This window comes from Bufo bufo, chromosome 3 (genome assembly GCF_905171765.1).
Source record: "Bufo bufo chromosome 3, aBufBuf1.1, whole genome shotgun sequence".
NCBI classification, from domain to species: Eukaryota; Metazoa; Chordata; class Amphibia; order Anura; family Bufonidae; genus Bufo; species Bufo bufo.
This window is the reverse complement of record NC_053391.1, coordinates 8,840,106-8,852,580: the sequence shown is the minus strand read 5'-3', so window position 1 is coordinate 8,852,580 and position 12,475 is coordinate 8,840,106. Positions and strand designations below refer to the sequence as shown.

At 51.2% G+C, this 12,475-nt stretch overlaps 1 protein-coding gene across 2 annotated transcripts in view; it reads left to right on the top strand.

Moving 5' to 3' along the window:
• CCDC191 (coiled-coil domain containing 191) overlaps window positions 1-12,475 on the top strand; it is a 32,514-nt gene that overhangs the window by 5,074 nt on the left and 14,965 nt on the right. For both annotated transcript variants that reach the window (XM_040422881.1, XM_040422882.1), the window contains exons 7-8: window positions 12-156; window positions 6,730-6,920. In XM_040422881.1, coding sequence (XP_040278815.1) covers window positions 12-156; window positions 6,730-6,920 — 336 coding nt within the window. The remainder of the gene's footprint in view (window positions 1-11; window positions 157-6,729; window positions 6,921-12,475) is intronic.

Genomic DNA, 12,475 nt, shown 5'->3' with positions numbered 1-12,475 from the left:
TCTCTTTCTAGAGAGCTGAGAAGACAGGAGCTGGAGAAGAAGGAGGAGACCACGCAGAGGACACAAAGAGCGACCGAGGAGCCGGAGAGCCGGAGACTCCAGAAAGAAGCCAAGATCCAGGAGCTCCTCCAGCAGATCTACGCGGAAAACCACCGGGTGAGGAAGTACAGTCTACTGCCCCCTGTTATCAGCTGCAGTGTAAAGTATTGCTCCCTGTTATCAGCTGCAGTGTAAAGTATTGCTCCCTGTTATCAGCCATTTCAGGGGAGAGGATGACTGTAGGACAGGAGAATACAATCTATTTCTCCCTGTTATCAGCCATTTCAGAGGGGAGGATGACTGTAGGACAGGAGAATACAGTCTATTACCCCCTGTTATCAGCCATTTCAGGGGAGATGATGACTGTAGGACAGGAGAATACAGTCTATTGCTCCCTGTTATCAGCCATTTCAGGGGAGAGGATGACTGTAGGACAGGAGAATAGAGTCTATTGCTCCCTGTTATCAGCCATTTCAGGGGGAGAGGATGACTGTAGGACAGGAGAATACAGTCTATTGCCTCCTGTTATCAGCCATTTCAGGGGAGAGGATGACTGTAGGACAGGAGAATACAGTCTATTGCTCCCTGTTATCAGCCATTTCAGGGGAGAGGATGACTGTAGGACAGGAGAATACAGTCTATTGCCCCCTGTTATCAGCCATTTCAGGGGAGATGATGACTGTAGGACAGGAGAATACAGTCTATTGCTCCCTGTTATCAGCCATTTCAGGGGAGAGGATGACTGTAGGACAGGAGAATACAGTCTATTGCCCCCTGTTATCAGCCATTTCAGGGAGAGGATGACTGTAGGACAGGAGAATACAGTCTATTGCCCCCTGTTATCAGCCATTTCAGGGGAGAGGATGACTGTAGGACAGGAGAATACAGTCTATTGCCCCCTGTTATCAGCCATTTCAGGGGAGAGGATGACTGTAGGACAGGAGAATACAGTCTATTGCTCCCTGTTATCAGCCATTTCAGGGGAGAGGATGACTGTAGGACAGGAGAATACAGTCTATTGCCCCCTGTTATCAGCCATTTCAGGGGAGAGGATGACTGTAGGACAGGAGAATACAGTCTATTGCCTCCTGTTATCAGCCATTTCAGGGGAGAGGATGACTGTAGGACAGGAGAATACAATCTATTGCCCCCTGTTATCAGCCATTTCAGGGGAGAGGATGACTGTAGGACAGGAGAATACAGTCTATTGCTCCCTGTTATCAGCCATTTCAGGGGAGAGGATGACTGTAGGACAGGAGAATACAGTCTATTGCTCCCTGTTATCAGCCATTTCAGGGGAGAGGATGACTGTAGGACAGGAGAATACAGTCTATTGCTCCCTGTTATGAGCCATTTCAGGGGAGAGGATGACTGTAGGACAGGAGAATACAGTCTATTGCCCCCTGTTATCAGCCATTTCAGGGGAGAGGATGACTGTAGGACAGGAGAATACAGTCTATTGCCCCCTGTTATCAGCCATTTCAGGGGAGAGGATGACTGTAGGACAGGAGAATACAGTCTATTGCTCCCTGTTATCAGCCATTTCAGGGGAGAGGATGACTGTAGGACAGGAGAATACAGTCTATTGCTCCCTGTTATGAGCCATTTCAGGGGAGAGGATGACTGTAGGACAGGAGAATACAGTCTATTGCCCCCTGTTATCAGCCATTTCAGGGGAGAGGATGACTGTAGGACAGGAGAATACAGTCTATTGCCCCCTGTTATCAGCCATTTCAGGGCAGAGGATGACTGTAGGACAGGAGAATACAGTCTATTGCCCCCTGTTATCAGCCATTTCAGGGGAGAGGATGACTGTAGGACAGGAGAATACAGTCTATTGCTCCCTGTTATCAGCCATTTCAGGGGAGAGGATGACTGTAGGACAGGAGAATACAGTCTATTGCTCCCTGTTATCAGCCATTTCAGGGGAGAGGATGACTGTAGGACAGGAGAATACAGTCTATTGCTCCCTGTTATGAGCCATTTCAGGGGAGAGGATGACTGTAGGACAGGAGAATACAGTCTATTGCCCCCTGTTATCAGCCATTTCAGGGGAGAGGATGACTGTAGGACAGGAGAATACAGTCTATTGCCCCCTGTTATCAGCCATTTCAGGGGAGAGGATGACTGTAGGACAGGAGAATACAGTCTATTGCCCCCTGTTATCAGCCATTTCAGGGGAGAGGATGACTGTAGGACAGGAGAATACAGTCTATTGCCCCCTGTTATCAGCCATTTCAGGGGAGAGGATGACTGTAGGACAGGAGAATACAGTCTATTGCCCTGTTATCAGCCATTTCAGGGGAGAGGATGACTGTAGGACAGGAGAATACAGTCTATTGCCTCCTGTTATCAGCCATTTCAGGGGAGAGGATGACTGTAGGACAGGAGAATACAGTCTATTGCCCCCTGTTATCAGCCATTTCAGGGGAGAGGATGACTGTAGGACAGGAGAATACAGTCTATTGCTCCCTGTTATCAGCCATTTCAGGGGCAGGATGACTGTAGGACAGGAGAATACAGTCTATTGCTCCCGGTTATCAGCCATTTCAGGGGAGAGGATGACTGTAGGACAGGAGAATACAGTCTATTACCCCCTGTTATCAGACATTTCAGGGGAGAGGATGACTGTAGGACAGGAGAATACAGTCTATTGCCCCCTGTTATCAGCCATTTCAGAGGAGAGGATGACTGTAGGACAGGAGAATACAGTCTATTGCCCCCTGTTATCAGCCATTTCAGGGGCAGGATGACTGTAGGACAGGAGAATACAGTCTATTGCTCCCGGTTATCAGCCATTTCAGGGGAGAGGATGACTGTAGGACAGGAGAATACAGTCTATTGCCCCCTGTTATCAGCCATTTCAGAGGAGAGGATGACTGTAGGACAGGAGAATACAGTCTATTGCCCCCTGTTATCAGCCATTTCAGGGGAGAGGATGACTGTAGGACAGGAGAATACAGTCTATTGCCCCCTGTTATCAGCCATTTCAGGGGAGAGGATGACTGTAGGACAGGAGAATACAGTCTATTACTCCCTGTTATCAGCCATTTCAGGGGAGAGGATGACTGTAGGACAGGAGAATACAGTCTATTGCTCCCGGTTATCAGCCATTTCAGGGGAGAGGATGACTGTAGGACAGGAGAATACAATCTATTGCCCCCTGTTATCAGCCATTTCAGGGGAGAGGATGACTGTAGGACAGGAGAATACAGTCTATTGCTCCCGGTTATCAGCCATTTCAGAGGAGAGGATGACTGTAGGACAGGAGAATACAGTCTATTGCCCCCTGTTATCAGCCATTTCAGAGGAGAGGATGACTGTAGGACAGGAGAATACAGTCTATTGCTCCCGGTTATCAGCCATTTCAGAGGAGAGGATGACTGTAGGACAGGAGAATACAGTCTATTGCCCCCTGTTATCAGCCATTTCAGGGGAGAGGATGACTGTAGGACAGGAGAATACAGTCTATTGCCCCCTGTTATCAGCCATTTCAGGGGAGAGGATGACTGTAGGACAGGAGAATACAGTCTATTGCCCCCTGTTATCAGCCATTTCAGGGGGGAGGATGACTGTAGGACAGGAGAATACAGTCTATTGCCTCCTGTTATCAGCCATTTCAGGGGAGAGGATGACTGTAGGACAGGAGAATACAATCTATTGCCCCCTGTTATCAGACATTTCAGAGGAGAGGATGACTGTAGGACAGGAGAATACAGTCTATTGCCCCCTGTTATCAGACATTTCAGAGGAGAGGATGACTGTAGGACAGGAGAATACAGTCTATTGCCCCCTGTTATCAGCCATTTCAGGGGAGAGGATGACTGTAGGACAGGAGAATACAGTCTATTGCCCCCTGTTATCAGCCATTTCAGGGGGGAGGATGACTGTAGGACAGGAGAATACAGTCTATTGCCCCCTGTTATCAGCCATTTCAGGGGAGAAGATGACTGTAGGACAGGAGAATACAGTCTATTGCTCCCTGTTATCAGCCATTTCAGGGGAGAGGATGACTGTAGGACAGGAGAATACAGTCTATTGCCCCCTGTTATCAGCCATTTCAGGGGAGAAGATGACTGTAGGACAGGAGAATACAGTCTATTGCCCCCTGTTATCAGCCATTTCAGGGGCAGGATGACTGTAGGACAGGAGAATACAGTCTATTGCTCCCGGTTATCAGCCATTTCAGGGGAGAGGATGACTGTAGGACAGGAGAATACAGTCTATTGCCCCCTGTTATCAGCCATTTCAGAGGAGAGGATGACTGTAGGACAGGAGAATACAGTCTATTGCCCCCTGTTATCAGCCATTTCAGGGGAGAGGATGACTGTAGGACAGGAGAATACAGTCTATTGCCCCCTGTTATCAGCCATTTCAGGGGAGAGGATGACTGTAGGACAGGAGAATACAGTCTATTACTCCCTGTTATCAGCCATTTCAGGGGAGAGGATGACTGTAGGACAGGAGAATACAGTCTATTGCTCCCGGTTATCAGCCATTTCAGGGGAGAGGATGACTGTAGGACAGGAGAATACAATCTATTGCCCCCTGTTATCAGCCATTTCAGGGGAGAGGATGACTGTAGGACAGGAGAATACAGTCTATTGCTCCCGGTTATCAGCCATTTCAGAGGAGAGGATGACTGTAGGACAGGAGAATACAGTCTATTGCCCCCTGTTATCAGCCATTTCAGAGGAGAGGATGACTGTAGGACAGGAGAATACAGTCTATTGCTCCCGGTTATCAGCCATTTCAGAGGAGAGGATGACTGTAGGACAGGAGAATACAGTCTATTGCCCCCTGTTATCAGCCATTTCAGGGGAGAGGATGACTGTAGGACAGGAGAATACAGTCTATTGCCCCCTGTTATCAGCCATTTCAGGGGAGAGGATGACTGTAGGACAGGAGAATACAGTCTATTGCCCCCTGTTATCAGCCATTTCAGGGGGGAGGATGACTGTAGGACAGGAGAATACAGTCTATTGCCTCCTGTTATCAGCCATTTCAGGGGAGAGGATGACTGTAGGACAGGAGAATACAATCTATTGCCCCCTGTTATCAGACATTTCAGAGGAGAGGATGACTGTAGGACAGGAGAATACAGTCTATTGCCCCCTGTTATCAGACATTTCAGAGGAGAGGATGACTGTAGGACAGGAGAATACAGTCTATTGCCCCCTGTTATCAGCCATTTCAGGGGAGAGGATGACTGTAGGACAGGAGAATACAGTCTATTGCCCCCTGTTATCAGCCATTTCAGGGGGGAGGATGACTGTAGGACAGGAGAATACAGTCTATTGCCCCCTGTTATCAGCCATTTCAGGGGAGAAGATGACTGTAGGACAGGAGAATACAGTCTATTGCTCCCTGTTATCAGCCATTTCAGGGGAGAGGATGACTGTAGGACAGGAGAATACAGTCTATTGCCCCCTGTTATCAGCCATTTCAGGGGAGAAGATGACTGTAGGACAGGAGAATACAGTCTATTGCCCCCTGTTATCAGCCATTTCAGGGGAGAGGATGACTGTAGGACAGGAGAATACAGTCTATTGCCCCCTGTTATCAGCCATTTCAGGGGAGAGGATGACTGTAGGACAGGAGAATAGAGTCTATTGCTCCCTGTTATCAGCCATTTCAGGGGGAGAGGATGACTGTAGGACAGGAGAATACAGTCTATTGCCCCCTGTTATCAGCCATTTCAGGGGAGAGGATGACTGTAGGACAGGAGAATACAGTCTATTGCCCCCTGTTATCAGCCATTTCAGGGGAGAAGATGACTGTAGGACAGGAGAATACAGTCTATTGCCCCCTGTTATCAGCCATTTCAGGGGAGAGGATGACTGTAGGACAGGAGAATACAATCTATTGCTCCCTGTTATCAGCCATTTCACGGGAGAGGATGACTGTAGGACAGGAGAATACAGTCTATTGCCCCCTGTTATCAGCCATTTCAGGGGAGAGGATGACTGTAGGACAGGAGAATACAATCTATTGCCCCCTGTTATTAGCCATTTCAGGGGAGAGGATGACTGTAGGACAGGAGAATACAGTCTATTGCCCCCTGTTATCAGCCATTTCAGGGGTGAGGATGACTGTAGGACAGGAGAATACAATATATTACCCCCTGTTATCAGCCATTTCAGGAGAGAGGATGACTGTAGGACAGGAGAATACAGTCTATTGCCCCCTGTTATCAGCCATTTCAGGGGAGAGGATGACTGTAGGACAGGAGAATACAATATATTACCCCCTGTTATCAGCCATTTCAGGGGGGAGGATGACTGTTGGACTGGAGAATACAGTCTATTGCTCCCTGTTATCAGCCATTTCAGGGGAGAGGATGACTGTAGGACAGGAGAATACAGTCTATTGCCCCCTGTTATCAGCCATTTCAGGGGAGAGGATGACTGTAGGACAGGAGAATACAGTCTATTGCCCCCTGTTATCAGCCATCACATCCTTTATTTCTGAGCTGGGACTGTTGAGGGTTTGCCCACAGAAAAGCTGCAGATTATTGCACCGATCATGGGCACCCTAGTTCCCTCTAAACATGTCAGCAGGTTATAATGGATAATCGGGTCACAATGGAATCGCCTTCCTGATGGAGATTATAGAGGATGTTGGGTCATTATAATGTGCGGGGTCTTTTAGGGGCCTCCTGACACTAATCTGATGTCTGTGTCTTGTCAGTGCCTCCAGAAACACTTCTCCACCTGGTACAAGCTGGCGCTGGAGCGCAGGCTGAGGATGGGGAAGGCCCGTGCCCTGGCTGACTGGAAGCTTCAACTAAAGACCTTCCGGGCCTGGAGGGACCACGCGTGGTTAGAGAAGATGGAGCGGGAGAGCCGACAAATGGAGAATGAACTGAGGGATCAGAACAGGTACCGGGGATCACATTCACACCCCCTGTAATGACCTCTATGTCTGAACAGCGGCTTGTAAGCAGGAGATTTAAAGGGGTTGTGTCACTTCATCAAATGGCATTTATTATGTAGAGGAAGTTAATACAAGGCACTCACTAATGTATTGTGATTCTCCATGTTGCTTCCTTTGCTGGCTGGATTCATTTTTCCATCACATTATACCCTGCTCATTTCCATGGTTATGACCACCTTGCAATCCATCAGTGGTGGTCGTGCTTGCACATTACAGGACAAATCACCACCCTATGTGCGCTCCCATGGTCCTGGCCACCAGAGAGGCTGGCGCGTGTTCCTATAGTGTGCAGGCACGACCACCCCTGCTGGATTGCAGGGTGGTCGTAACCATGGAAATGAGCAGTGTCTAATGTGATGGGAAAATAAATCCAGCCAGCAAAGGAGACAATATGGAGAATCACAATATATTAGTAAGTGCCTTGTATTAGCTGCATCTATATGATAAATGCCACTTGCTGAAGTCAGAGAACCCCTTTAATGTTTATTTTTTTATCTTTTCTTTGCAAAAAATTAAGTGATGCATTCAGGACGTTCGGGGGTCACCGATGCGGAACAAGTGTTCTCTTATCTTTATCTGAGAACCATTACTGCATTTTTAATGTGACAACCAGTTACTGCTTGGATGCTCCTTTATTCGGAAGCCATACTAGTCGTCCATGATTCCTTCCTGTTGGCGCTCACACACGGCCCATTGTGTGTCTTTTCTCATCCGTATCATTGGGGGACACAGGCTTGACCATGGGTATAGCTGTTGCCACTAGGAGGCGACACTAAGCACAAAGGTGTGGGCTCCTCCCGTCAGCTTTACCCTTCCTACAGGGACTAAGCTCAATCAGTAGGAGGCAGATCTCCCTGCTTTGCAGGTCTGCAAATTTTTTTCCTTTTTTGATTTTTCTTTTCTTCTAGCGGGAGTCAAGGAGGACCAGAGGTTCCTAAAGCCTCTGCATCCTGCCAGCCTTCGGATCACCACGGCCGCCCACCATAAGTCCCCTCTGTTTCCGGTGTAGCGGCCCTCCCCAAGGGGCCGCACACTGAAGGTGGTGATCCGGCTGGAGCCAGGGGGGCAGAAGACGTCGAATGGGTGAGTATTTCTGGCCCCCAAAGTGCTCCCCTCCTTCCTCCTCCCTCCCCTTCTCAGGTTACCTTGAGTGATTTCCTCCACGGAGGCCTTGTCCCCTCCATGCGTCTTTCTCCTGTCGGGAGTGGGGGGTTGTATGGTAGGGGTTGGAGAAGCGTCCGCGGCGCAATGCCCCCTCTCCTCGGGGCCCTCCCTCCTTCTCAGCGTTCCTGGTCCTGTGCTCCGCCGGGGCCGCTGCTAATTGAGACCCCGGCTTCTCTGCGGCCTACTCCCGCATCAGCCCCCCGCGGTTTCTTCTCTCCCGCCGTTTAGCCGGGGCTCTAGCAGCAACTCCGCTATCCTGCAAGGGGTGGGGGGGTCCGGGGGATAGACCTCTTTAGCAGGGACAGCAGAAGGATCGGGCCTGCGCTTCCCCACATTTTTGCCGGGGACCGACTCCATTTTGGGGGCATGGCATGAAGTTCTCCCTGCTCCCCCTCTTTCATCTGTATCCTGGTGTGAATCTTGGCGCCTTTGCTGCCTCCGCCCACCTCCTGTTTCAAGTGGACCTCTGCGGGACTCTGGCTCAAGGCACCTCCGGACAAGCTGCTTGAGGGACACAGGCCGGGTAAGCTCAAAATTTCCATCCGGTCAGTTAGATCCCCTCTGCTCTTGGTGCTCTGCTCCACCACCAAGTGGCTCGGACCCTGACCCAGTCGCCCCCCCGCCCAGCCCATGTTAGAGCCGGAGTGGGCGCGCTTCCTGTCAAGGATGGTACAGGACGTCTCCCATACCAACAAAGCTATTGTGGAAATACTGGGGTGTTTGTCTACAAGGCCGTCCTCTGACCAGTCCGACTTTGGAGATCCTGGGGCTCATTCCCATCGCGGCCGTCCCGCTAAACGGGCCAGACCATCCTCCCCCTTAAGGGTGTCTGCGTCTCCCGTTTCCTCTGCCTCTCCGCCACCTCCCAGAGAGTCTTACTCCGACGTGTCCTCCTTGGAAGAGGCATGTTCCGAGGAGAGGTTTTCAGATGCAGATTTAGTCTCTTCTGAGGGTCAGTTTTCAAAACTGTCCTCCATGGTGGAAGATCTCATTACAGCGGTTATAGAGACCTTACAGGTTAAGGACCCCGCACCCTCATCGGCCGGCTCGAGTTTTTCCTTCAGGAGATCCCGTCGCTCGCCCAAATGTTTTCCCAACCACCAGGATTTTAATTCCTCTCTTTCCAAGGAGAGGCATTTTCCTGATAGACGTTTTGCCTTACCAAAACGCTTAGACGTCCTTTATCCATTTCCGGAGGATTTGACTAAGAAGTGGTCGTCCTCCCCTATAGTTGACCCGCCAGTATCCCGCTTGGCAAAACATACCACTTTGACGATGGCGGATGGGGCTTCTTTCTCTGATATCAGGCGAATTTTTTTTAAATCTTTCGCAAAATCATCCTTTGAAGCAGTGGGCACAGCACTGCGACCGGTTTTTGCCTCTACATGGGTGAGCAAAGCTATGGGTGAGTGGGCAAACAATCTACATCAGGGTTTCTCCTCGGGGGACCCCTCGGAGGAACTTTCTGATATTGCCCTGCAGCTCGCCCATGCCAGTGCATATATCTGTGAAACCTCTCTGGACACGGCCAGGCTTATGGCTCGCTCGTCGGCCCTTTTGGTGGCTATTCGCTGTACCCTATGGGTCTCCTGCTGGGCGGCAAATAATGCTTCAAAGCGGACCCTGACGGCCCTCCCCTTTATCAGCAGCAGACTTTTTGGCAAACGCCTGGACGAGATCCTTTCTGACGCTACAGGTGGTAAGAGCACTAATTTACCACAGAACAGGGTTCGTTTCAACAATTCAAAAAAGCGTAAACCTCTTTAGTGCCCCTTTCGGAGTTTTTCCAGCCCCAAGCGGCCAACCGACAAGTCTGCCCCGGATCAGAAGCGCAAGCCTTCCTTCAAACCTCGCCCTTCCTGGCGTCCCCGTCAACAGGGCTCCAAGTCCTATAACCCCAAGACCTCCTCTGCATGACGTGCAGCTTCCGGGGCCCTCCGATCGGGTGGGCGGCCGGCTTCATCTGTTTCGGCATGTTTGGCTGGCTCACGTCTCGGATGCCTGGGTGAGAGAGGTCATCTCAGAGGGTTACAAGCTGGAATTCAGGTCCCCCCCTCCATCCCGATTTTATTTTATTTTTTTCCACTCGTCTCCCCCGACCTCTCCCTCTGCCGCAAATTCCTTTTTTCAGGCTATTCACACACTTCTGCGTCAGGGAGTGATCATCCCGGTTCCTGCGCAAGACCGTTTTCGCGGGTTCTACTCGAATCCCTTTGTGGTCCCCAAAAAGGAGGAGACGTTCCGGACCTCATAGCACTCAACCACTTCCTTCGGCTCTGCCGCTTCCAGATGGAGTCCCTGAGATCGGTCATTGCGTCCATGGATTTGGGGGAGTACCTGCCCTCGATAGACATCAAGGACGCTTATCATCTTTTTCCCATCTGCATCAGTCACCAAAAGTTTCTTCGGTTCGCAGTGGGTTCCTTTCACCACCAGTTTGTGGCGCTCCCGTTCGGCCTGGCCACAGCTCCCAGAATGTTTATAAAGGTTCTGGCGGCGGTCATGGCCCTGCTATATGCCAGGGGTATAGTGGCGATTCCATATTTGGACGATATCCTGATAAAGGGCCCGTCATTCCGGGCAACAGCGGACAGCCTGTGCATAGTCCTGGACACCCTGCAATGTTTCTGATGGATCCTGAACCGGCAACATCATGTCTTTATCCATCTCAGTGGCTAACCTTTCTGGGCATGTTACTCGACACCTTTCAGGCCAAGGTACTTTTGCCCCCGGAGAAGCTATCCACTCTCCGTCTTCAGATTCTCTCCTTGTTGCGGCCCCGTCCTCTTCCCATTCGTCACTGCATGCGGGCTCTGGGTCACATGGTCTCTTCCCTATGCTCCGTTCCATACCAGGACTCTTCAGCGAGCCATTCTAACCAATTGGGACCGTTCTCCAGCCTCCCTGGATCGGCTCATACGTCTCCCTGCCCGACCCGCCGGGCCCTCTGGTGGTGGTTGGTCTCTCCGATGCTGATGTCGGGCCGCTCTTTCCTTCCTCTCTGTTGGACAGTGCTGACAATGGATGCAAGCCTCCAGGGTTGGGGGGGAGTGTTGGGAAACCTATCCACGCAAGGTGGGTGATCACGCGAGGAGCGCACCCTCCCAATCAACATTCTGGAATTGAGAGCGATTCGTCTCTCTCTGCTTCGTTGGACCGACCATCTCCGGGGACGTCCGGTTCGAGTTCAGTCTGACAACGCCACGGCTGTGGAAGGAAGGACAATCACCAGGGCGGTACCCGGAGCCCGGCAGCCATGGCGGAAACAGCTCTGATTCTCAGCTGGGCGGAGAGCCATGATCCGGCGCTGTCGGCAGTTCACATCCCCGGCGTCGACAACTGGATCGACGACTTCCTCCTCCGGGAGCATCTCGATCCCGGCAAATGAGCTCTTCATCCGCAAGTTTTTCTAGCCATCTGCGAGCGATGGGGTCGGCCAGATGTGGATCTCATGGCCTCCCGCTTCAACCACAAGGTCGAGAACTTTGTTGCACGGTCCAAGGATCCCATGGCCCTGGCGTGCGACGCCCTAGTGATTCCGTGGAGTCAGTTCACGTTTCCTTACGTGTTCCCTCCTCTTCCCCTCCTTCCGCGTCTCCTCCGGAAGATCAGGTCCGAAGGTCTGATCGTCATTCTCGTGGCCTGCCGAGTGTGGCACGCATCTCTAGTCACCCTCGTCGCCGATGAACCCTGGTGTCTTCCCCTTCGGGAGGACCTCTTGTCGCAGGGACCGATCTTCCACCCGAATTTAGGGTCTCTACATTTAATGGCATGGCTGTTGAATCTGCCGTACTAAGGGCTCGGGGTTTCTCGGATGCTGTTGTCCAGACCATGATTTGTGCCAGAAAGCCGTTGTCTTCCCGAATCTACCACCGGACCTGAAAGTCCTACTTTAGTTGCTGCGAGTGTCTCCCATTCGTTTCTCGTTGCCGCGACTCTTGTCTTTCCTGCAGTCGGGCATGGACTTGGGGCTGGCTCTCAGCTCCCTCAAAGGGCAAGTTTTGGCTCTTTCCATTCTTTTTCAGCGGAACTTGGCTTTGCTTTCTGCGGTTCGGACCTTTCTGCAGGGGCTTGCGCACGCTGCGCCCCCTTTCCGTCCTCCGTTGAATCCTTGGGATCTTAATCTGGTGCTCAGCGCTCTCCAGTCTTCACCGTTTGAGCCTTTGCAGCAGGTGTCGCTTCGCTTCCTGTCGTACAAGGTGGCCTTTTTGGTGACAATCACTTCCATCCGTAGGGTGTCAGAACTCGCAGCTTTTTCCTGTCGGTCACCCTTCCTGGTCCTCCATCAGGACAGAGTAGTCCTTCGACCTGTTCAGTCCTTCCTGCCGAAGGTTGT